Source organism: Eimeria tenella, genomic scaffold, assembly GCF_000499545.2.
Source record: "Eimeria tenella Houghton genomic scaffold, Eth_scaff5, whole genome shotgun sequence".
Lineage (NCBI taxonomy): Eukaryota > Apicomplexa > Conoidasida > Eucoccidiorida > Eimeriidae > Eimeria > Eimeria tenella.
Genome location: NW_013543395.1, coordinates 48662 through 72229, shown reverse-complemented (window position 1 = coordinate 72229; position 23568 = coordinate 48662). Strand labels below are relative to the sequence as shown.

The 23568-nt window shown below is 47.1% G+C and overlaps 9 protein-coding genes across 9 annotated transcripts; all 9 read right to left on the bottom strand.

Annotated features, from left to right (window-relative positions):
- Positions 1 to 1519: 1519 nt before the first annotated feature.
- On the bottom strand, positions 1520 to 2659 carry ETH_00010770 (SAG family member; the record flags this gene model as incomplete). The annotated part of the gene is made up of 4 exons (XM_013377274.1): positions 1520 to 1646; positions 1792 to 2183; positions 2291 to 2457; positions 2572 to 2659. The coding sequence occupies 4 exons, from the start codon at positions 2657 to 2659 to the stop codon at positions 1520 to 1522; spliced, it is 774 nt and encodes a 257-aa protein (XP_013232728.1).
- Positions 2660 to 3785: 1126 nt separating this feature from the next.
- On the bottom strand, positions 3786 to 4922 carry ETH_00010765 (SAG family member; the record flags this gene model as incomplete). Its single annotated transcript, XM_013377273.1, has 4 exons — positions 3786 to 3912; positions 4056 to 4447; positions 4565 to 4731; positions 4844 to 4922. Coding segments are annotated over 4 exons (765 nt in total), but the record flags the coding sequence as incomplete, so codon positions are not given.
- A 1152-nt stretch (positions 4923 to 6074) lies between these two features.
- ETH_00010760 (SAG family member) lies at positions 6075 to 7213 on the bottom strand (the record flags this gene model as incomplete). Its single annotated transcript, XM_013377272.1, has 4 exons — positions 6075 to 6201; positions 6348 to 6739; positions 6873 to 7039; positions 7144 to 7213. Coding segments are annotated over 4 exons (756 nt in total), but the record flags the coding sequence as incomplete, so codon positions are not given.
- A 2099-nt stretch (positions 7214 to 9312) lies between these two features.
- ETH_00010755 (SAG family member (sag3)) lies at positions 9313 to 10463 on the bottom strand (the record flags this gene model as incomplete). The annotated part of the gene is made up of 4 exons (XM_013377271.1): positions 9313 to 9439; positions 9581 to 9966; positions 10094 to 10260; positions 10376 to 10463. The coding sequence occupies 4 exons, from the start codon at positions 10461 to 10463 to the stop codon at positions 9313 to 9315; spliced, it is 768 nt and encodes a 255-aa protein (XP_013232725.1).
- A 1126-nt stretch (positions 10464 to 11589) lies between these two features.
- ETH_00010750 (SAG family member) lies at positions 11590 to 12742 on the bottom strand (the record flags this gene model as incomplete). Its single annotated transcript, XM_013377270.1, has 4 exons — positions 11590 to 11716; positions 11861 to 12258; positions 12373 to 12452; positions 12652 to 12742. The coding sequence occupies 4 exons, from the start codon at positions 12740 to 12742 to the stop codon at positions 11590 to 11592; spliced, it is 696 nt and encodes a 231-aa protein (XP_013232724.1).
- Positions 12743 to 13875: 1133 nt separating this feature from the next.
- ETH_00010745 (SAG family member) lies at positions 13876 to 15014 on the bottom strand (the record flags this gene model as incomplete). Its single annotated transcript, XM_013377269.1, has 4 exons — positions 13876 to 14002; positions 14145 to 14536; positions 14652 to 14812; positions 14927 to 15014. 4 exons carry the CDS (start codon positions 15012 to 15014, stop codon positions 13876 to 13878), a joined length of 768 nt encoding a protein of 255 aa, XP_013232723.1.
- A 1277-nt stretch (positions 15015 to 16291) lies between these two features.
- Positions 16292 to 17412, bottom strand: ETH_00010740 (SAG family member; the record flags this gene model as incomplete). Its single annotated transcript, XM_013377268.1, has 4 exons — positions 16292 to 16415; positions 16543 to 16934; positions 17044 to 17210; positions 17325 to 17412. The coding sequence occupies 4 exons, from the start codon at positions 17410 to 17412 to the stop codon at positions 16292 to 16294; spliced, it is 771 nt and encodes a 256-aa protein (XP_013232722.1).
- Positions 17413 to 18693: 1281 nt separating this feature from the next.
- ETH_00010735 (SAG family member) lies at positions 18694 to 19826 on the bottom strand (the record flags this gene model as incomplete). The annotated part of the gene is made up of 4 exons (XM_013377267.1): positions 18694 to 18820; positions 18949 to 19349; positions 19458 to 19624; positions 19739 to 19826. 4 exons carry the CDS (start codon positions 19824 to 19826, stop codon positions 18694 to 18696), a joined length of 783 nt encoding a protein of 260 aa, XP_013232721.1.
- Positions 19827 to 20990: 1164 nt separating this feature from the next.
- On the bottom strand, positions 20991 to 22155 carry ETH_00010730 (SAG family member (sag2); the record flags this gene model as incomplete). The annotated part of the gene is made up of 4 exons (XM_013377266.1): positions 20991 to 21117; positions 21246 to 21676; positions 21786 to 21952; positions 22068 to 22155. The coding sequence occupies 4 exons, from the start codon at positions 22153 to 22155 to the stop codon at positions 20991 to 20993; spliced, it is 813 nt and encodes a 270-aa protein (XP_013232720.1).
- Positions 22156 to 23568: the final 1413 nt, after the last annotated feature.

Below are 23568 nucleotides of genomic sequence, written 5' to 3'. Positions count from 1 at the left end.
ATCAAGTGGCATTTTCGACATTGTAGAGACGTACTTATGCCTAGTAGTCCCAAGTATCTTGGCCATCACTTCCGATGCTTAGCCTATATTTATATGTGTCTAGCAATTTTGGTGATGTACTGGCGGTGTATACCATGGCTGCTTGTTTTGCCAGGTTTAGAGCTTCCTCGCGCCAGGTCACTTCACGAGGTCGCTTCAAAGGAACAGGCTTGTGTCATGGCAACCATTCGTGCCTTGATTATTCAGGAAAGCGTTTGGATGGAGCTCACCATAGTCAGTTTGCGCGAAATGTTTTGAATTAATATTGTGTTTGGGCTGTATAACGCATCAAGGGGCCATGTTGTTCCCATGCTCATTCAACAGGGAAATCTCAAATATAGTTTCTCTTTCCATTTTTTTAATTTTTTTCGTCTTGTTAAACCATGGTATATGCGTGCGAAAAAATGTAGTGAGCATCTGTTTATGCATCAAGTTGAACCAGTGGTGTGTTAGGCACTGCTCAGAATCTGTGGACTGTGTTGACGCGGCTTCGCTTGTTGACACTGCCACTCTTTCTCCTTCATCCCCACATTCAAGATCACTCAAATTCAGCGAAGGTGTATTTTCTTTTGTTTGTAACTGCACCCCGTATGGCTCTACCTTTCGCGATGTCCACCGCCTACAAGGTTCTGCCGATCTGGGTCACCGGATCACCCCCGAGGATCTACGGCACCCAGAACACGTCCAATGCACAGAAAAAATTTCCTAAGCAATTTGACTATACTGGTCCGCTGTTGACTGCGTGCTAGTTTGTAATGATATGCCAGAGAGCAAGAAACGCCGCACAGTACGAGTGTTTTCAAAAGTGCGTTATATACCAGCGGGTTAAATTGAAACATATGAGACAAGACACTTCTACGACATTCCTTCCTTCAACAAGACAATAAACACGCAGGTGAGGTGGAAAGAAGTATCATTCAAATTTTTGCCGTCATGCATGCGGACTCCCAAAGCGTGGGGAAACCGAGACAGCGTATATCTCTGAACAAGTATATTCCAAATGTCTTCAACGCGTTCTAGTTGAATGTTTTCTTGAAGAGGCGCGCGCAAAGGTGTTAAATGACACAAGCCTGCCCCCTCAAAGTTACCTTGTGTAACGGCCTAGTATGAGGAGGCTCACCCTGGCCAAACAAGCGGCCAGACGATACACCAGCAGCACGTCACCAACATCGCTAGACACAGCTAAACATAGGCAAGGTATCGGCAGCACTATCGAAGAAACTTGGAACTAGAGGCTATAAATACGTCTGGAGAATATTGAAAATGGAACCTGACAGCAAATGGCGAGCATCCCCAGCACCTGCTCGTGACACCCCTCTGCATGAGCTAAAAATGGTTCATCTTCTGCACTCCTCAACGTAAACGATAAAACGGCAAGAGTAACATCTCGCTCTCGTGCGCTGGATTATTAATTCGGTGAGAAGACCAAGAATAAGTCTGCGTACTGCCCGTGCACTCATCCTGGACAGAAGCTGAGAGCTTAAAAAAGAGTGTAAGCAAAAAGCATCATTACGAACCCCAGTGGAAGAGACGGCCTAACCGGGGAAGCCCCAGTGCGCTCCTCAGTACCAACTACAGCATGAACAATCTTCTGCCATTCATCTTCCCTGCAAACCCAACCATAGCACAATACACACGGTCACTTAGCTCCACGAAAACAAGTGCTACATATAAAATTCACACTCTTGCTAAGTTTCCAATGCACTGTGGGCCTTATGAAGCCACGTCGGTGGTCTGAGGGTGTATTCCCACTTGAATGGCGCCGTATCAGTAATCAGCGCCTGCGGATTCGTCAAGCATATGATGGCGGTAGCAGGTTCCTCTTCACCTTGAAGTCTCCTTAATGTCCGCCTTTCGTCGGTTTTTGGCAGGGCTGACGCAGCAAACCCGCTTGCTGTTGTGCAGGTCACGAAGACACAGCTCGCTACAGGGCTCGCCTGAGGGTTATAGAGAGAGACAAAGGAGACGGCCCTGTCGGTATAGACTTCAGACTGGTTCGAAGTTGTGTACGCTGGGGGCAGCTTGTTGTTGAAGAGTGAAAACCCGTCCTTCCAGTACTGCACTGCCGCCTTGCAGTCTTTTTTGCCGGCATAGTACGCGAAGGTCCCCTCTAATTTTTCGGCTTCAGCGCTGTCTTCTTCTTCCTTCACAACATAGAATGCAAACCAAGACAAACGTGCCATCTCTTCCTACTTCTGCCGTCATCTTGACGCTGACAGGCTGACAGAGGTGCGCTTGTGAAGGGACTAACCTCTGCTATTATTTTGCATATTTCGTTCCATAAATTGGTAGCGTTTACGGTCTCTTTTAAAGTGGGGCTCGACGGCAGCTTTTGCTTATCACTAGATGGCTCCCCAAACTTGGCGAGCCCAGCTGCTGTCCTGGCCTCGTTCATGTCGGCCAAACAATCAAGCGTCTCTGAAAGGGAGTTCCAGCACACACAGAAATATTTTGAATAAAGGAAGCTTTATATTTTGAAATAGGAAGTGTGTTGCCCCTTAAGCAAAGAAAAGACGGGAGCAACTTGCCTACCTGCTTCTCCAGTTGTGCTAGCACTTGCTGCCTCGTGTCCATAGAATACGGACACAACAGCGAGCGCAACACGAACGAAATGAAGCATCTTCGACCACTAAAATAATGTCATACAAAGGAAGGATTAAAGAAATATCTTCCAGAGGAGTTTGTGAGCACTGTTTCCTCGTCGACGAAAGGGTGTAGGGCACCTGAGGGCTGCGTCCTCGCGGCTGAGCCCACGATTGCAAATTTTCCCCCTTCATAGCCTTTTCAGGACCATGCAAGTTGAGTAACAGTATAACTTGTTTTGTTAGTAACTATGCTGCATATGGTTTTGCCCCAAATGATCTACGCCGCTTGCCGTAAATGTTCTGTTGATCCGGGTCACCGCTTCACCTCTAGAGATCTAGAGCGCCCACAACGCTACCAAAGCACGGAACATCTTCTTAAGAAGCCTAACTATACTGGCCTCCCGTAAATTGTATGCTTGTTTGTATTGACGTACCAGAGAGTAACAGACGCCGCCCCGCACGAGTGTATATCTGGAGTGCGTAACACACTGCGGGTCAAATTGATGCATGAGCAGATGCTACCTAAAACGTTTGTTTTAAGCATTTTGTTCTCTGGAGAGTCTATGAAGAGTAGAGCTGTAGGGAAACAAACCCATGCTCGAATTTTTTCCGGTTATGCGACGGCGTCGCCAACACATGGATGCTCAATACGTGAGGATTCCAAGAGAGGTAATTTATCTGAACGAGATAAAAAATTTCTTCAGTGCATTCCTATTAAACGGTTCCATGGCAATAAGGACACAGAGACAAGCAACGCCACAAGTCGCTCCCTTAAAGTGACCTCAGGAGTGACCTGGTCTGAAGCGGCTCAACCTGGCCAAAGGAGCAGCCACGATATAAGCCACCGGTACATCACCAATATCGCTAGACACACCTAAATACAGTCTAGGTATCGGCAAAAATCGAAGATACTTGGGGCTGGAGGCCATAAAAACGTCTGCAGAATTTCGGAAGTGGAACCTGATAGCACATGGCATGCATCATCAGCACCTGCTCGTGGCATATCTCCAGCAGTCTAAGAATGATTTATCTCCTGCACTCCTCAAAGCAGGCAATAAAGCACAGGAAGGCGTTTTGCTCTCGCACGCTGGATTAGTAGTTCGGTGAGATAGCCAACAGTAAGCTCGCCCAGTGCGTGCACACTACACAGAAGCTACAAACCTAAAAAAGACCGTAAGCAAAAAGCATCATGATGAATCCAATTGCCAATGATGGCCTAACCGGGGAAACCCTGTTGCTCTCCTCAGTACCAACTATAGCATGAACAATCTTCTGCCATTCATCTTCCCTGAAAATACAGACACAGTACAATACATTGATCAATTAGTTGGTGGGAGCAAGTACTACATATGCATGCCACACGTATGATAAGTTTACGAAGCACTTTGGGTCTTATGCAGCCAAATTCGTGGCCCTGGGATGTATTCCCACTTGAATGGCGCCTCTTCAGTAGTCAGCGCCTCCGGATTCGTCAAGCAGATGACGGCAGTAGTTGTTTGAGTCCCACCTTCGAGTCTCCTTAATGTTGGCCCTTCCTCGCCTTTCGAGAGGCCGGGGGAAGCAAACCCGCTTGCGGTTGTGCAGGTCACAAAGACACAGCTGGCTACAGGGCTCGTTTTAGGGTTGTAGAGGGCAACAAAGGAAACGGCCCTGTCGGTGTAGACATCAGGCTCGTTTGGAGCTGCGTATGTTGGAGGTAGCTTGTTACTGAAGAGCGAAAACCCGTCCTTCCAGTATTGCACTGCCGCCTTGCAGTCTTTTTTACCGGGATAGTACGCGAACGTCCCCTCTAATTTTTTGGCTTCAGCGCTATCGCCTTCCTTCTTCACATCATAGAATGCAAAACAAGACAAGCCTGGGGTCTCTTGTTACATGCTCCGTCATCTACAAGACTTTGATTGCCTAAATAAATTCCCGAACGCTGGTATGACGAGACTAACCGTTGTTATTATTGTGCAGATTTCGTTCCACAAATTGGTAGCGTTTACGGTCTCTTTCAAAGTGGGGTTTGGCGGCAGTTTTTGCTTATCACTAGATGGCTCCCCAAACTTGGCGAGTCCAGCGACTGTCCGGACCTCGTTCATGTCGGCCAAACAATCAAGCGTCTCTGAAAGGAATTTCCAACACACACATGCACATTTTAAAAGAAGGAGGCTCGTATCCCGAAATACGAAGAGTCTTGCCTCTTAACGAAAAAAAGACAGGAGTAACTAGCCTACCTGCTTTTCCAGTTGTGGTAGCACTTGCAGTCTGGTGTCCATAGAAGACGGACACAACAGAGAGCGCAATACAAATGAGATGAAGCGTTGTTGACAGCTAAAATAATACCGTTGACTACTAAAATAATATCATACAAAAGGAGGGTTGAAGGAATATCTTCTGGAGGAGTTGGTGAAGACTGTTCCCTCGTCGACGCATGGACGCATGATACCTAAGGGCTGCGCCTACGTGGATGCGTTCCCTGATTGCATATTTCCCTCTTCACACCGTTTCCCAGGATCACTCAAGATGTGTAACAACATAACTTGACTTTTTTGCAGCCGAGCTGGACATGGTTTGGGCCCTCGTGATCTACGCCGGGTGCCGTAAAGGTTCTGTTGATCTGGGTCACCCCGTCACCATATAGATCTACAGGCCACAACGCGGCCAAGGCGCAGAACATCTTCTTACGAAACCTGACTATGCTGGCCTGCTGAAAGCTGCGTGCTTTTTTTTATTGGGGCGCCAGAGAGTAAAAGACGCCACATGTCATGAGTGTTTGCCTACAGGATGTTGCATACCCGCGGGTCGAATTGTTGCATGCTCAAATGTTCCCCAAAACAGAAACTTTGCACATTTTTCGTTTACAAAGACGATAAAGAGAAATGTGGTGAGAAAATAAGCCCCCTTTAGAATTTCTTCATGTTAGGCGACGTCGGCAACCCATGGAGGCACAATGCGTGAGGAAACGCAGACAGGATATTCCTCTAAACAAGTAGATTCAACATATTTTGAGCACGCTACAATTAAACGCTTGCTTGACAATAAAGGCACAACAGCGTGCGACGACACAAGGCTGCGCCGGTAAAGTGACCTCGGGAAGTGACCCAGTGCCAATCTGGCCAAAGGAACAGCCAAGATATACGCCACCTGTGCGTCACCAATATCGCTAGACACACCTAAACATATATGCTAGGTATCGGGAGCAATATAGAAGATACTTGGGACTAGAGGCCAAAAATATGTCGGCAGAATATTCGAAGTGTAAGCTGAAAGCATATGACGTGCATCGCCAGCACCTGCTCGTGGCACAACTCTGCAGGGTCTAAAAATGGTTTATCGTCTACACTCCTCGACACAGACAATAAAACACCAGAAGGCGTCCTGCTCTCGCATGCTGGATCAGTAGTTTGGTGAGATAGCCAACAATGGGCCCGTCTAGTGCGTGCTCGCTGCACAAAGGCTAAAAACCTAAAAAAGACCGTTAGCAAAGAGCATCATGATGAATCCAACTGCCAATGGTGGCCTAACCGGGGAAACCCCGTTGCTCCCCTCAGTACCAACTATAGCATGAACAATCTTCTGCCATTCATCTTCCCTGAAAATCCAGACACAGCATAGTACGTTGATCAAGTTGCATGGGAGCACGTGCTGCATGTGTACATGACAATTATGCTACGTTTACGATGCACTTTGGGTTTTATGCCGTTAAATCTGTGGCTTTGGCCTGGTGTGTTTTCTCACTTGAATGGCGCCGCTCCAGTAGTCAGCGCCTTCGGATTCGTCAAGCATATAACGGCAGTAGCATCTGCCTCTAATTCCTCAAGTCTCCTTACCGCCCGCCGTTCGTGGCTTTTTGATAGGTCTGGGGCAGCAAACACGGCTCCTCCTGTGCAGGTGACAAACGAGCAGCTGGCTACGGGGCTCGCCTTGGGGTTATAGAGGGCGACAAAGGACACAGCCTGGTCGGTGTATATTTGAGGGTCATTCAATGCCGTGTATGTTGGGGGCAGTTCGTTTTTGAAGAGCGAAAACCCGTCCTTCCAGTGCTGCACTGCTGCTTTGCAGTCTTTTTTGCCGGAGTAGTACGCGAAGGTTCCCTCTAACTGCTTGGCTTGAGTGGTATCACCTGCTTCCTTCACATAATAGAATGAAAAGCAAGACAAGCCTGGCATCTCACCCTGATGCGCCGCAGCCTGCGGGTTCTGGGACACATTTCACAATGTGTCCCAGAACCGGTGATAGCAGTGTGCCGATCACGGGACTAACCCCTGCTAGTTTTTTACAGATCTCGCTCCACAAAGTTGCAGCTGTTATCTTTCTTCCAGAATCAGGGTGTTCCAGTAGCACTTGTGTTTCTTCAGATGCCTGCCTAAACTCAGGCAGTCCTGTAGCTTTCCTCTCCTCATTCATCTCCCTAAAGCAATCGATCGTTTCTGAGGAGAAACTTCGACATACACAATCGACAACTGCAATGCAAAATATCAGCAGCGTTGTAAGCTCAACAGCGCTTTTGGGAAAGAGAAGGCAACATGCTTACCTGCTGTTCCTGTTGTGCCAGCGCTTGCTTTCTTGTGTCCACAGATTACAGGCACGAGAACAAGTGGAATAAAAGCGGGACGAACCACATTCGGTACGAAAAGTGCTAGAGATAAAAGTGAAGAAGGAATGAGTTCTGAAAAAGGTTGATGAACGTTATTTCCCTCTGGACACAGGGATGAATGGCCGCGATTGGGACATCTGTGGGCCGGGTTCGAGCGGCTGGGTTTGTTGCTGATATCTTTATTTTCTTGTCCAACTCTGGTTTTGAAACCATTCATGTTAAACAAGAAATTGTACACAAATTCTAGAAGCAGTGCTAGGGGCAGATTTCTGCCTTTCATGATCTCCACCACCCGCGTTGCAAGTTCTGGAGTTCTGCTGTCACCGAATAAAGAATATGATCTACGCCATCCAGTACACCTCCAACGCACAGAAACCTTTTTTCTTGAAATGAAACTCACAGATATCGCCCGAATTGCTTGTTCACCTGTTCGAATTTCTTTAGCAGAGGACAAAAGCCACCGCAAGTCATGAATGTCTCTCCACTGCACTACACTCCAAGCGGTCGAAATTCGTCGCGAAGCAAGTATTTATCAACCAATATCTGAAAACATGTCTCATTGTTTAAGAAAACGATAAATAGTAGGGCAAGAGATGAAGAGATTACTCATTGGTCTTTTCCCCTTCAAATGAGGATTGCACCACCATGGCCCCTCGCTGCGGGACGCAGCCGAGACAGGATATTACTTCTCGATATTATGCTCATAATGCCTTTAGTTTGTGTTTTCCTCTAAGCAACTGGAAAGCAAAAACGTTCCATGACAGAAGGTTGCCCTCGCGAAGTGACCCGGCGTGACTATGTCCAACCTTCAACAGGCAGCCACGGTATAGACCACCACTAGATCATCGACATGATTACATACACTAGAAGATAAACGAAGTATTGAAGCTAGAAAAAAAGTGTTAGCCCCAGTAGGCATGCATACGTCTGGGAGGCATGAAAAATGAAACCTGGCAACACACGGTGAGTACCGCGTGCACATGCTCGCGACACCGCAATAAAGTGGGTATGAAAGGTTCGTTTCCGTCGCTCTTCAATACGAACGATAAAACATCAAGAGGGATTTTTCCAATTTTGCGCGCAAAATCATTTTTGGATAGAACGGGCATTGAAATGTCCATTCAGTGCCCTGACATTGCACAGAGGCCTGCAGCTGTGGACAAATTCTAGTAGCACTGCTGTACATGGATTTCTACCTTTCGTGGCTTCCACCGCGTGCCTTGCAGGTTCTCCAGGTTCTACGGCACAGCAACACTGGCTATAGATGAAGATCTACCCAGCTCGCCACATGTCCAGCGCACAAAACGTTATAGGTTGAAACGCAACTCATTAAGACCGTCTGCATTAGTTGTGTGCCCATTCCTGTTATTGTATCAAAGAAGAACAATCGACACAACGCACGAGCTTTTCATGGCACGGCGCTACACTTTAAGCAATCGCCAATCGACGCCAAAGAGGTGCTCATCAAATAATATCTAAAAAACTATTTCTATATCCAAGGAAAAGAGAAATAGGAACACGGGGGATGAAGGAACTATTGGTTGGGCCTTCCTTTCCCCTTCAAATGGGGCTTGTAGCTCCAGGGCGCCTTGTTGCAAGAGACAGCCGAGACAGGATACTTCTCCACGGCATTTCATTCGAAATACCTGTAATAATTTTTATTTGTAAGTTTCCCTGACCAGTAGGGACGCAGAAACGTGCCATGAAACAATCCTCCCCATTTGAAGTGACCCGGCGTTAGGGTGTCCAATCTGTTCTAACGGGCAGCCACGGTATAGACCACCACTAGACCATCGTCACAGCTACACAGAATAGCACGTAGGAAGAGTTTTGATGTTAGATGAAAAACGGTTAGCCCTAGTAGGCATGCATACGCCTGGAGACCATCAAAATAAAACGTGGCGGCACATGGCGTGTAGCCAGCGCCTGCGCGTTACACCCCTATACAGTGGCTATAAAAAGGTCCATCTTCATCACTCTTTAATATAAAAAGATAAAAAATTGGGAGATATCTTTTGCTCTTACGTGCTGGATTATTTTCTGGATACAACAGGCATTGCCATTGAGACATCCATTCAGTGCCCTCGAACTGCAGAGGCTGGCGGCTTAAAAAAGCCCGTAGGGAAAAAGCATCATTATAAACCCAACAGCCAATGACGCCCTGACTGGCGAAATCCCGTTGCTCTCCTCAGTGCCAACTAGAGCTTGGACAATCTTCCGCCACACCTCTTCCCTGCACATCCATACACCACAATGCATTGACCACTAGCTCTATATGAAAAAGTACTACATACAAAAGACACAGTCCTGCTATGATTCCGATGCAGTTTGTGTCCTATGCAGCCAAACCCCTGGCTTTGGGCTGTGCTCCTACTTGAATGGCTGTTGTCCCTTCGAGAGTGCCGCTGGGTTCGTCAAGCAGATAACCGCAGTACTAGTAGAAGCAGTATCCTCTTCACCTTGAAGTCTTCTTGTTGAGAGCCCTTTGTCTGGCGCAGTGGACTCGGTTGCTGTTGTGCAGGTGACGAAGGCGCAGCTGGCAACAGGACTCGCCTGAGGGTTATAGAGAGCGACAAAGGAAGTAGCCTGGTCTGTGTATATTTTGGGGTCATTCAACGCATTGTACGTTGGAGGGAGCTCGTTTTTGAACAGAGGAAACCCGTCCTTCCAGTACTGCACTGCTGCCTTGCAGTCATTCTCGCCGCGGTAATACGCGAAGGTTCCCTGTAATTTTTTGGCTTCTTCGCTTTCCTCTGCTTCCTTCACAGAATATAATAAAAAGCCAAACGAACGCAGAATCCCTCCGATGTGAGGCGGGGTCTGCAGAACATTGTTTGACCAAGTCTCCCAGAACTCTCGATATCAGTACGCACATAAAGCGGCTCACCTTTGCTATTACTTTGCAGATTTCGTTCCACAACGTAGCAGGTGTTATTGTTCGTTCAGTGCCAGGGGTTTTCGGCAGCACTTGCGTTGCATCAGTTGCCTCTTTAAACGCAGCGAGTCCCGCAGCGGCCCTCTCCACATTCATCTCGCTTAAACAACTAATCGTTTCTGAAGAGAAACTCGAACATGCACAAACAAAATTATCAGGAAATGACATACCTAAGTACGAAATATCAAAAGCGTTGTAGGTCCAAATGCGCTTTAGAGGGAGGTGAGAGCCTACCTGCTGTTCCCGTTGTGCCAGCACTTGCTGCCTTGTGTCCATAGAACACAGGCACGAGAACGAGTGGAATAGAAATGAGACGAAACATCTTTTGTACAAAGGATGCTAGCGAAAAAAAGAACAAGGAACGAGATCTGAAAGGGGTTGATGAACGTTATTTCCCCCTGGCCACTGGACAAATGAGCAGCATGGGGACATGGGCGGGCCCGCCTCAAGCAGCTGGGTTTGTTGTTGATGAGATTCTTTTCTGCTTCCCCTCGACTTTTGATATCATTCAAGTTAAACAAAAAAATGTAGGCAAATTCTGGAAGCAGTGCTACGGGCGAATTTCTGCCTTTCGTGATTTCCACCTCCCGGGTTGCAGGTTCTCCAGGTTCTGCAGTTCTGAGTACCGCAGCACCCGCTGAAGATAACGATCTACGCCGCCCACCACATGTCCACCGTGCAACAAGTTATATGTTGAAACGAAACTCACTAGCATTGACTGAATTAATTGTGTGCGTATCCCTGTGACTGTGTCCTGGAAGAAAAATGGTCACAACGCACGAATTTGCCTCAACACTGCGCTCCACTTCGAGTGGTTGAAATTCGCCGCGAAACAAGTGTACATCAGGCAATATCTGGAGACTCATTTGTTTGTTAAAGAAAATAGGTAACGGAGAAACTATCGATCGGGCTTTTCCTCCTAAAGTGGGGATTGTAACGCCGTCGCGCCTCGCTGCGGGACACAGCCGAGAGAGGACATAACGCATTACGCTTAAAATACCCACAATAATTTTCATTTTCGCATTTTTGTGATCAATGAGAGCACAGGAACGTGCCATGAATGAAGCTTGCTCATTTGAAGTGGCCCGGCCTGAGGATATTCAACCTGCCCCAACAGTCAACGACGGTATAAACCACCACTAGATCACCGACACAGCTACTAGGGAATCCACACAGTGTTGAAGCTACACAGAAAATAGTTAGTCTTAATAGACATGCATGCGTCTGGAGAACAAAAAAGGAGCCTGGCAGCACATGGCGTGTACCGCCAGCACCTGCTCGTGATACCTCTTTACAGGGGCTACAAAATAGTTCGTCTTCATCACTCTTTAATAGGAACAATAAAACATTCAATGAGATATCTTGGTTTTTCGTGCTGGTTATTTTTTGGATAAGACGGGCATTGACGTGTCCATTCAGTGCCCGCACTCTGCACAGTGGCTGACAACTTAAAAAAGGCCGTAGGCAAAAAGCATCATTATGAATCCAACTGCCAATGAAGGCCTGACGAGTGAAACTACGCTGCCCTCCTTAGTACCAACAATGGCTTGAGCAATCTTGTGCCACTCCTCTTCCCTGCGAATCCCCATACAGCATGATGCATTGACCATTTACCTCCATGAGAGAAAATGTTACATACAAAAGGTACACACATTCTAGGTTTCGGTTGCACTCTGGGTCCTGTGGAGCCGATTCCGTAGTCCTGGGGTGTGCTCTTACTTGAATGGCGCTCGCCCCTCAGTTAGCGCTTCCGGATTCGTTAAGCATATAACAGCATTATGAGTTTCCTGTGAACCTTGAAGCCTTCTTGGTGAGCGCTCTTTCTGGCTTCTTGAGATATCTGGGGCAGTAGACGCAGCTGCTTTTGTGCAGGTGACGAAGGCGCAGCTGACTACAGGCTTTGCCTGAGGGTTATAGAGGGCGACAAAGGAAACGGCTTTGTGGCTGTACACTTCGGGGGTATCCGACACTGTGTACTTCGGGGGCAGCTCGTTTTTAAAGAACGAAAACCCGTCCTTCCAGTACTGCACTGCTGCTTTGCAGTCCTTGTTGCCGGGGTAGTACGCAAATTTTCCCTTTAACTGTTCAGCTTCAGTGCTTTCCTCTGCTTCCTTCATATAATAGAATGAAAAGGATGACAGACCCGACACTTCTTACTACTTGCGCCGTAGTCTGCAAGATATTGCTTGGCTAAGCGTCCCAGAACTCGCGATGACAACGCTCACCCCCACTATTATTTGGCAGATTTCGTTCCACAGCGTGGCAGCTGTTATCTTTGATCCAGTATCCGCGGTTTTCGGCAGCACTTGTGCTCCATCAGTTGCCTCCTCAAACGCAACGAGTCATGCTGCTGCCCTCTCCTTATTCACCTCGCTTAAACAATTAGTCGTTTCTGAGAAGAAACTCCGACATACACAAAAAACTAAGATAAAAAGTGGCTAGTAGAATACGAAGTACCGAAAGTGTTGTATGAAGAGGATTTTTGCGGAAGACATGAGCAATATGCAAACCTGCTGCTCCCGTTGTGCCAGCACTTGCTGCCTTGTATCCATAGAACACGGGCACGAGAAGGAGTGGAGTAAAGAGGAGACGAAACGTCATTGGTACGAAAATGTTACAGAGAAAAAAGAAGAGGGAGGAATATCTGGAAAAGACTGGTGAATGCTATTTCCCCCTGGCCAGTGGACGAACGTGCAGCATGGGGACATCTGGACCAGATTCGAGCGGCTGGGTTTGTTGTTGATGTCATTATTTTCTCCTTCATCTCCTTTTTCGAGATTATTCGTGTTGACCAAAAAATATGGATAAATTCTAGCGACAGTGCTAGGGGCGGATTTCTGCCTTTCATGATTCCCACCGTGCGTTGCAGGTTCTACAGGTTCTGCAGTTCTGCGGTACCGCAACACCAGCTAAAGATAAGAATCTACGCCTCCCAGTGCCAGAAAAGGCTATATGCTGAAAAGCAACGCCTTGATATTTTCTGAATTACTTACTTGCCTATCCCTATTGGCTTATCAGAGAAAAATCGGCACAACGGATAAATCCAACTCAACACTGCGCTACATTTCAAGCAGTTGAAATTCATCGCGAAGGAAGTGCTCATCAAGCAATATCTGGACACCTTTTTTGTTCAAAAAAGCGAGAGAGGATGGGGCAGGAGACGAAGAAACTATTGATTGGGCCTTTCCTCTTTAAATGGGGACTCTAGCGCCATCGCGCCTCGCTGCGGGACACAACCCACAGAGAATATTTCTCCGAAGCATTAGGCTCAAAATGATTATAATAATTTTTATTTATGCACTTTCTTGACCAGTAACGGCGCAAAAATGTGGAATGAAATAAGCCTGCCCTTTTGAAGTGACCCGGCGTGGGAATGTTCAACCTGTCCCAACAGGCAGCCACGGTATAGACCACTACTAGATCACCGGCACGGCTACACAGGAGAGGACACAGGCAGTTCGTTACAGCTAAACAGAAAATCGTTAGCCCTTCTACGGATGCAGACGTCTGGAAAACATCAAAAATGGAAACTGGCAACACATGGCATGCATCGCGAGCACCTGCTCGTAGCACCCCTGCACAGTGGCTATAAACAGGTTCCTCTTCGTCGCTCTCCAATACTAATGATAAAACAGTGGGAGAGAGTTTTTGGTCTTCCGCGCCGTGTTACTTTTTGGATAAAACAGGCACTGACCTATTCATTCAGTGCCTCTCACTGCACAGAGACCGATAGCTTAAAAAAGAATATAGGCAAAGACCATTATTAAGAACCCAACTGCCAATGACGGCCTGCCTGACGAAGCTCCGTTGCTCTTCTCAGCACCAACTAGAGCTTGGACAATCTTCTGCCACACCTCTTCCCTGCAAATCCCAACACCACAATGCACTGATCACTTAGCTCCATGCGAGAAAATGTTGCATACAAAAGACACAGTCATGCTATGTTTCCGATGCACTTTGTGTCCTATGCAGCCAAGTCCGTGGCCTTCGGGGATGTTCCCACTTGAATGGCTGTTGTCCCTTCGAGAGCGCCACCGGGTTCGTTAAGCAGATAACGGCTGTTGTAGTATCCTCTTCACCTTGAAGTCTTCTTGTTGACCGCCCTTCGTGGCTTTTTAACATTCGTCGGGCGGCAAACGCGCCTCCTTGTGTGCAGGTGATTAAGGCGCATCTGGCTACAGGACTCGCCTGAGGGTTATAGAGGGCGACAAAGGAAACAGCTTTTTCGGTGTACACCACAGGGTTATCTGGCTCTGTATACGTTGGGGGCAGCTCGTCTTTGAAGAGAGAAAATCCGTCCTTCCAGTACTGCACTGCCGCCTTGCAGTCTTTACTGTCCGGGTAATACGCGAATGTTCCCCTTAACTGATGAGCTTCAGTACCTTCGCTGTCGCCCTTCAAATTATGGAATGCACAACAAAACGAAAGTTGCACCTCTTGCTACATGCAACTCAGAGTGCAAGCAAGATGCTCATTGTCTAGTCGTGCTCGTGGGACGGCTTAGGTTAACAATTTCTTCGCAGATTTCGTTCCACAAGTCTTCAGCTGTTTTTGCTTTTCCCTGAACAGTGTGTTCTGGCATCACTTGTTCAGTAGTAGTTGCGTTCCCAAACGCAGCGAGTTCCGCAGCTGCCCTTACCTCGTTCATCTCGGCCAAGCAATCAAGCCTTACTGCGGAGAACATTCGGCGCACATACACGAACACTATGGCAAAATCTATTGCCCAGGCTGAAATATCGAACTGTTTGCGTCAAATCTACGAAAAGACAGGACTACTGGCCCTACCTGCTGTTCCGGTTACGGCAGCACCTACTGCCTCGTGTCCACAGAACACGGACACAAAAATGATTGGAACGAGGGCGAAGCGAAACATATTTACTTTTTAAAAAAGCCAGACAAGACAAAATAGAGGAATAAATTCTGAAGGGATTTCGCGAACTGTTTTTCTGTCAAACAGATGAGCGCGAGGGGGACAATCATGGGTTGGGTTCGCGTGGCTGCCCTTTCATTTCGTGTCCTTCTTTTCTCCTTCATCTCCCTTTAAACTGCACGTTGCCCTAAGTACAATAATATTCAGTTTTGTTTCAAGCATGTTGCACGTGCTTTTTTCATGTTCGGAATTTCCGCAGGGCGCGCTAGAGGTCACTGCATAGCACGTAAAGATCTACACCAACGAGAACAATCTTTCTCTGCACCTGGCTTAAGTTCACGCCCATACATATGTTCAATACAACATATCGTAAAACGCATCCACTGGTCCGACGAAAAGAGAAGGAATATGAGAACAGACGAAGAAATCGTTTATCGAGCGTTCTTCCCTTTAAATTACGGTAATAGCACCATAGATATTCAATGCGCAAAACGGCTGAGGCAGGATTTGCTACCATCTCCCCTCACACTAGCGCCCAGGATATGCTCGCTGTGAGATGGGCCGCCCTGAGTTCATTTATGAGCGAGGACCATACAGGCTGCGTTATGGGGCACCCCAAGAGAAAGCGTGCAATAGCACAAACGAATTAGTAGGTACGCGACAAAGATGTAGGAATCCAAGCTACAGGAAATAGTAACACCGGAGATGAAAAAACTATAGATGCGGTCATCCTCCCTCAGATGCGAATTGTAACACCATAGCACCTCGCTCCGTGAAGGAGCCGACAGGGCACTTTTTCACGGCATTAAATTCAAAATACCTGCAATAATTTTTATTTGTGTGTTTCCCTGACTAGTAAGGACGCAAAAACGTGCCATGAAAAGGGCCTGCCAACTTAAAGTGACCCGGTCTGAGGGTGTTCAACCTGTTCAGACAGACAGCCACGGTATAGAACACCACTAGATCATCGGGCCAGCTACACACACTAGGATACAGGCAGAGTGTTGAGGTGAGAACGAAAAGAGTTAGCCTTCGTAGGCATACATATGTCTGGAAAATATCAAAAATGGAACCTGGCAGCACATGGCGTGCATCGCCGGCACCTGCTCGTTACATCCCTATGCAGGCACTATAAAAAGGTTCATCTTCATCAATCCCAAACATAAGACGATGAAAAATTGCGATGTGCTTTTTGGTTTTCCGTTCTTTATTGCTTTTTTGGATAAAAATGGCATTGACATGCCTACCCAGTGCCCTCACATTGCACAGAGGCTGACAGCTTAAAAAAGAGCATAGGCGGAAAACATTGTGAATCCAACTGCCAATGACGGTCTGACTCGCGAAACCCCGTTGCTCTTCTGAGTACCAACTACAGCTTGAACAATCTTCTGCCAGACCTCTTCCCTGCACATCCAGACACAAAACAATGCACTGATCACTTATCTTCATGAGAAATTATTACGTACAAACTACGTTTCCGACGCATTTTGGGACCTATTCAGTCGAGTCTGCAGTCTTGGGCAGCCCCTACTTGAAAGGCGCTTGTCCCTCCGTCAGTGCCTCTGGGTTCGTCAAACAGATAACGGCAGTAGTAGTTTCCTGTGCAGCTTGAAGTCTTCTTGTTGACCGCCCTTTCTGGCTTTCTGCAATCTCTGGGGAAGCAGATGTGCCTCCTTTTGTGCAGGTGACAAGGGAGCAGCTGGCTAGAGGACTCGGCTGAGGGTTATAGAGGGCGACAAAGGAAACGGCTTTGTCGGTGTAGACTGCGGGAGTACTAGACGCTGTGTACTTTGGGGGCAGCTCGTTTTTGAATAACGAAAACCCTTCCTTCCAGTGCTGCACTGCCGCCTTGCAGTCTTTTCCGCCGGGGTAGTAAGCGAACGTTCCCTGTAACTTTTTCGCTTCAGTGCCTTCGGTTTGACCCTTCAGATAATTGAATGAACAGCAAAGCAAAAGTGGAATTTCTTGCTACATGCAACCCTGAATGCAAACAAGGTGCACATTGTCTAGGTGTGCTCGTGGCATGGCTTACACCCGTCATTTTTTCGCAGATTTCAGTCCACAAGTTTGCAGCCGTTATTGCTTTTCCCTGAACAGGGTGTTGTGGGAGCACTTGTTCATTAGCAGTTGCGTTCCCAAACGCAGCAAATCCCGCGGTTTCCCTCACCTCGTTCATCTCCGCCAAGCAATCAAGCGTTACTGCAGAGACAATTCGGCGCACATACAGGAATACTGTGACGATATCTATTGCCCAGGCCCAAATATCAAACTGTTTGCGTCAAATCTACGAAAAGACAGGACTTATGTGCTCACCTGCTGTTGCAGTTACGGCGGCACTTACTGCCTCGTGTCCACAGAACACGGACACAAAAATGATTGGAACAAAGACGAGGCGAAACATCCTTATGTTTTTAACAAATGCCAGACAAGAAGAAAAGAGGGGAAAATTCTGAAAGGATTTGGCAGGCCCTGTTTTTCTGAAACAGGTGAGCGTGAAGGGGACAATCGTGGGTCAGGTTCGCACTGGTGTCCTTGTCTTTCGTGTCCTTCCCTTCTTCTCCATATCCCTTTACACGACAAGTTGCACTAAGTACAATAGTATCTAGGTTTGTACAATAGTATCTAGGTTTGATTCAAACGTCTTACACGTGCCTTTTTAACGTTCGTAATTTCCGCAGGGCGCGCTAGAGCTCACTGCATAACCCATACAGATCTACACCGACGAGAACACAGTTTCACGGCAACCGCTTTAAATTAATGCCCAGACAAATTTTCAATGCAACATATATTGAAACACATCCACTGGTCTAACAAGAAAGATTACGATAGCAGACAAAGAAACTGTTGGTTGACCTTTCTTCCCTTTAATGAAGGTGGTAACACCATGGATATTCAATGAACGAGACAGATGAGACAAGATTTGCTACCAATTTCCCTCGCACCAGCGCGCAGGATATGCTCGCTGGGCCGTGGGCTGCTCTGAGTTCATTTGTGTTTTATGCCCATTCAGGCTGCATTATGGGACACCCAGAGGGAAAGCGTGGAATAGCACTGGCGAATTAGTAGGTGAGCGATCGTTGACGTAGGAATGCATGTTAAGGAAACAAGATATAGTAACACCAGAGATGAAGAAACTATAGATCGTGTCGATCGCCTTCAGATGGGAATAGTAACACCGTGGCACATCGCCGCGGGACACAGCCGAGATAGGACATTTCTCCACAGCACTACGCTCAAAATGCCTAGAATAATTTTTCTTTGTGGACTTTCCCTGGCCAATAGGGACGGAAAAGCCTGCCGTAAAACAAGCCTGCCCATTTGAAGTGGCCCGGCCTCAGATGTTCAGCCTGTCCTAACAGGCAGCCACGGTATCACAGCTACACACAATAGGACGTAGGCAGAGGGTTGAAGTTAGGCAGAAAATAGTTAGCCATAGTAGGCATGCATACGTCTGGAAAACATCGAAAATGGAACCTGGCAGCACATGGCGTGCATCGCCGGCACCTGCTCGTTACATCCCTATGCAGGCACTATAAAAAGGTTCATCTTCATCACTCCCAAATATAAAACGATGAAACACTGGGAGGCATTTTTTGATTTTCCGTGCTGAATTTTTTGTTTGGATTAAAAAAGGCATTGACATGCTAATTGAGTGCCCCCAAAATGCACAGAGTCTGAAAGTTTAAAAAAGCGCGTAGGCAAAAAGCATCATTATGAACCCAACTGCCAATGACGGCCTGACTGGGGAAACCCCGTTGCCCTTCTGAGTACTAACTATAGCTTGAACAATCTTCTGCCACACCTCTTCCCTGCACATCCAGACGCAGCACAATGCATTGATTACTTACCTTCATGAGAACATATTTCGTACAAAGCTATGTTTTCGATGCACTTTGGGTCCTATTTAGCCAACTCCGTAGTTTTGCGGTGCTCTTACTTGAAAGGCGCTTGTCCATCTGTTAGTGCCTTAGGGTTTGTCAAGCAGATAACGGCTGAAGTGACAGTAGTAGGATCCTCTTCACCTTGAAGCCTTCTTGTTGAGCGCACATCGTGGCTTTTTAACATCCGTGGGGAAGCAAGTGCAGCTGCTTTTGTGCAGGTGACGAGGGAGCAGCTGGCTAGAGGACTCGATTGAGGGTTGTAGAGAGCGACAAAGGAAACAGCTCTGTCGGTGTACACCTCAGGAGTATTCGACGCTGTATACGTTGGGGGCAGTTCATTTTTGAAGAGCGAAAACCCTTCCTTCCAGTACTGCACTGCCGCCTTGCAATCTTTTCCGTCGGGGTAGTAAGCGAACGTTCCCTGTAATTTTTTTGCTTGAGTGCCTTCAGTTTGACCCTTCAGATAATTGAATGAACAACAAAACAAGAGTGGCACTTCTTGCTGGGTTCAAATCAGAATGCAAGCACGGTGCACACTGTTTTTTGGGCTCGTGGCATGGCTTACACCCGTCATTTTTTGGCAGATTTCGTTCCACAAATCTTCAGCTGTTATTGCTTTCGTCGGAAGGGAGGGTTCCGGCAGCACTTGTCCATCAGCAGTTGCGTTCCCAAACGCAGCGAGTCCAGCAGCTGCCCTCACTTCATTCATCTCGGCGAAGCAATCAAGCCTTACTGCGGAGAAAATTCGGGGCACATACTCGAACACCGTGACTCAATCTATTGCTTAAACTCAAATATCAACCTTTTAACGTCAAATCTACGAAAAGACAGGACTTATGCGCTTACCTGCTGTTCCAGTTACGGTAGCACTTACTGTCTCGTGCCCACAGAACAGGGACACAAAAATGATTGGTACGGAGACGAGGCGGAACATGTTTACTTTTTTTAAAAAGCCAGACAAGACAAAATAGAGAAATAAATTCTGAAGGGATTTGGCGAAATCTGTTTTTCTGTCAAACGAATGAGCACGAATGGGACAATCGTGGGTCGGATTCGCGTGGCTGCCCTTGTTCTGCGTGTCCTTCTTTTCTCCTCCATTTGCGTTTGCATGGCAAGTTACGCTACGTACAATAATATCCAGTTTTGTTTCAAGCGTGTTACACAGGCTTTTTTCACGTTTGTAATTTTCGCAGGACGCGTTGGAGGTCACCGCATAACACATAAAGATCTACACCAACGAGAACAATCTTTCACGACAGCTGGCTTCAATTCATGCCCAGACATATGTTCATTACAACATATCGTAAAACGCATCCACTGGTCTGAGGACAAAAAAAAATAATATGAGAGCAGGGAAAGAAATCGTTTGTCGAGCATGTTCCCCTTTAAATTGAGGTGGTAACACCAAGGATGTTCAAAGCGCTAGACAGCTGAGACAGATGTTGCTACCCTCTTCCGTCACACTAGCGACCAGGAAATGCTCGCTGTGCCATGCTAAGAAAAAGAGAAATACTACCGCCGGAGATGAAAAAATTATAGATCAGGTCGTTTCCCTTCAAATGGGGATTGTAACAGCAGGCACCTCGCTGCCAGACACAGCCAAGACAGGATACTTCTTCACGGCATTACATTCAAAATACCTGCAACAATTCTCATTTGTATGTTTCATGACTAGTAAAGAGGCGAAAATGTGACGTGAAATAAGCCTGCGCATTTAAAGTGACCTAGCGTGAGTGCGCTCAACCTCCTGTAGAAGCGAGCCAAGGTATTGGCCACCACTAGATCATCGGCACGGCTATATACACTACTACGTAGGTAGAGTTTTGAAGTTATACCGAAAATAGTTAGCGTTAGTAGGCATGCATACGTCTGGAAAATATCAAAAATGGAACTTCGCAACACGAGGCGTGAGTCGCCAGCCGATGCTGGTGATGCCCCTGTAGAGAGGCTATAAGAAGCTTCATCTTCACCACCCTTCAATGCAAACGATAAAACATTAAAAACGACGCCCTAGGTTCACGTGTTGGACTACTTTTTTGAACAAAAAAGGCGTTGACATGCCCATTCAGTGCCTTCACGCTGCAAACAGTCTGAGTGATTAAAAAAGCCCGTAAGCAAAAAGCATCATTACAAATCCAACTGCCAGTGACGGCCTGACTGGCGAAACCCCGTTGCCCTTCTGAGTACTAACTATAGCTTGAACAATCTTCTGCCACACCTCTTCCCTGCACATCCAGACGCAGCACTATGCATTGATCACTTAGCTTCATGAGAAAATATTTCGTACAAAGCTATGTTTTCGATGCACTTTGGGTCCTATTTAGCCAACTCCGTACTTTTGCGGTGCTCTTACTTGAATGGCGCTTGTCCATCCGTCAGTGCCTTAGGGTTCGTCAAGCAAATAACGGCACTAGTAGTAGTAGAGGGAGTTGGAGTCGTCGTACTATCCTCTTCCTCTTCCTCTTCCCCTTGAAGTCTTCTTGCTGAGGGCCCACCGGAGCTTTTTAACGGGTCTTGGGCAGCCAACGCAGCTGCTTGTGTGCAAGTAACGAGGGCGCAGCTGGCTAGAGGACTCGGCTGAGGGTTGTAGAGGGCGACAAAGGAAACAGCTCTGTCGGTGTACACCGCAGGAGTATTCGACGCTGTATACGTTGGGGGGAGCTCATTTTTGAAGAGCGAAAACCCTTCCTTCCAGTACTGCACTGCTGCCTTGCAATCTTTTCCGTCGGGGTAGTAAGCGAACGTTCCCTGTAACTTTTTCGCTTCAGTGCCTTCAGTTTGATCCTTCAGATAATTGCATGAACAACAAAACAAGAGTGGAACTTCTTGCTACATGCAACCCAGAATGCAAGCAAGATGCTCATTGTCTAGGTGTGCTCGTGGCGCGGCTTACACCCTTCATTTTTTTGCAGATTTCGGCCCATAAAGTTGCAGGTGTTATCGTTTTTGTCGAAGAAGAGGACTCCGGCAGCACTTGTACATCAGCAGTTGCGTTCCCAAACGCAGCGAGTCCCGCAGCTGCCCTTACCTCATTCATCTCGGCCAAGCAATCAAGCCTTGCTGCGGAGACAATTCGACATGCACACAGAAATACTGTGACGATATCTATTGCCCAGTCTCAAAAAATCAAACTCTTTGCCTCAAATCTACGAAAAGACAGGACTTATGCGCTTACCTGCTGTTTCGGTTGCGGCAGCACTTACTGCCTCGTGTCCACAGAACAGGGACACAAAAATGATTGGAACAGAGGCCAGGCGAGACATGTTTAATTTTAAAAAGAGTCATATAAGAAAGAGTAGAGAAATAGTTTCTGAAGGGACTTGGTGAACTCAGTTTTCCTGTCAAACGGATGAGCGCGGAGGGGACAGTCGTGGGCCGGTTCGCGTGGCCGCCCTTGCCGTTCGTGTCTTTCTTTTCTCCTCCATCTCCCTCTACACGACAAGTTGCGCCGAACAAAACAGTATCTAGTTTTATTTCAAGCGTGTTATCAGCAATTTTTTGGCGTTCGTAAAATCCGCAGGGCAAGCTAGATGTTACTGCCTAACCCGGAAAGATCTACACCGACGAGAACACCGTTTCACTGCAACTGGCTTAAATTCATGCTCAGACAAATGTTCAATACAACATATCGTAAAACGCATCCACTGGTCCGACGAAAAGGGAAGGAATGCGATGATAAACAAAGAAATTGTTGATTGGTCCTTCTTCCCTTTAATTAGGGTGGTAACGCCCTGGATAATCAATGCGTTAGAGAGCTGAGACAAGATTTGCTGCCAGCCTCACACTAACCCCCAAGATATGATCGCTGTGCCATGGGTCGCCCTGAGTTCATTTATGAGTGAGGCCCATTTATGCTGGATTATGGGGCACCCGGAGGGAAAGCGTGGAATAGCACCGGCGAATTAGCAGGTGAGCAAACGATGATGTAGGATTATATGCTACTCATTAAAAACTAGCAAAAGCTTTGAGAAATGAAGGAATGGGTCGGAATGGAGCTTCCACCAGCGATTACGGAAACGCCGCTGTCACCTACCTACCGAACGCAGCACCCACTGGAGACATTAAATCCAGCGGTATCACCTTCAATGGCTATGAAATATAAAATTAAACATTACTAGAAGTGCAATTTTGACCTGATCTAAATGTTGCATGACGTATTGGCTGCAAAGACACGTCCTGTCCCGAGGTGCAGATCCCTGGTTATGCAGGCTTCCTCTGCAAGCAGTACTCGGGATATTGTGCGCCACGTACATAAGTGTCAACACTAACGCCAACTGATCGATTTTCTAAATCTAAAACGCTCAACAAAACTTTAGCGAGACCCACTGAGAGGGCGGCTGCTGTTTTTTTGGGACGTAAGCGTGTGTGCGCTGTGATCATCCCACGGTGCTGTTCTAGTTTGCAGTCAGTAACGTACTCGTGAAGACTCTCGCCTGGCATATTTCCCACCAGACCCTTGCCAGTTTACTATCAAATAAAAACCTATGCGTTTGTGTATAAAAGGTGCCAATACAGTGAGACAGAGGGCTGAAGTGACCGCGGCTGTTGGATAGCAAAACCTGCGTCCGCTGGGAGTGGTCAGCCCTGTGCTGGGATTGTAGAGAACATGCATGAGGTCCTAACCGAAAAATCAAATGTATTTGTGCGCAACTCAATTATTTTGCAATTCACGAAAG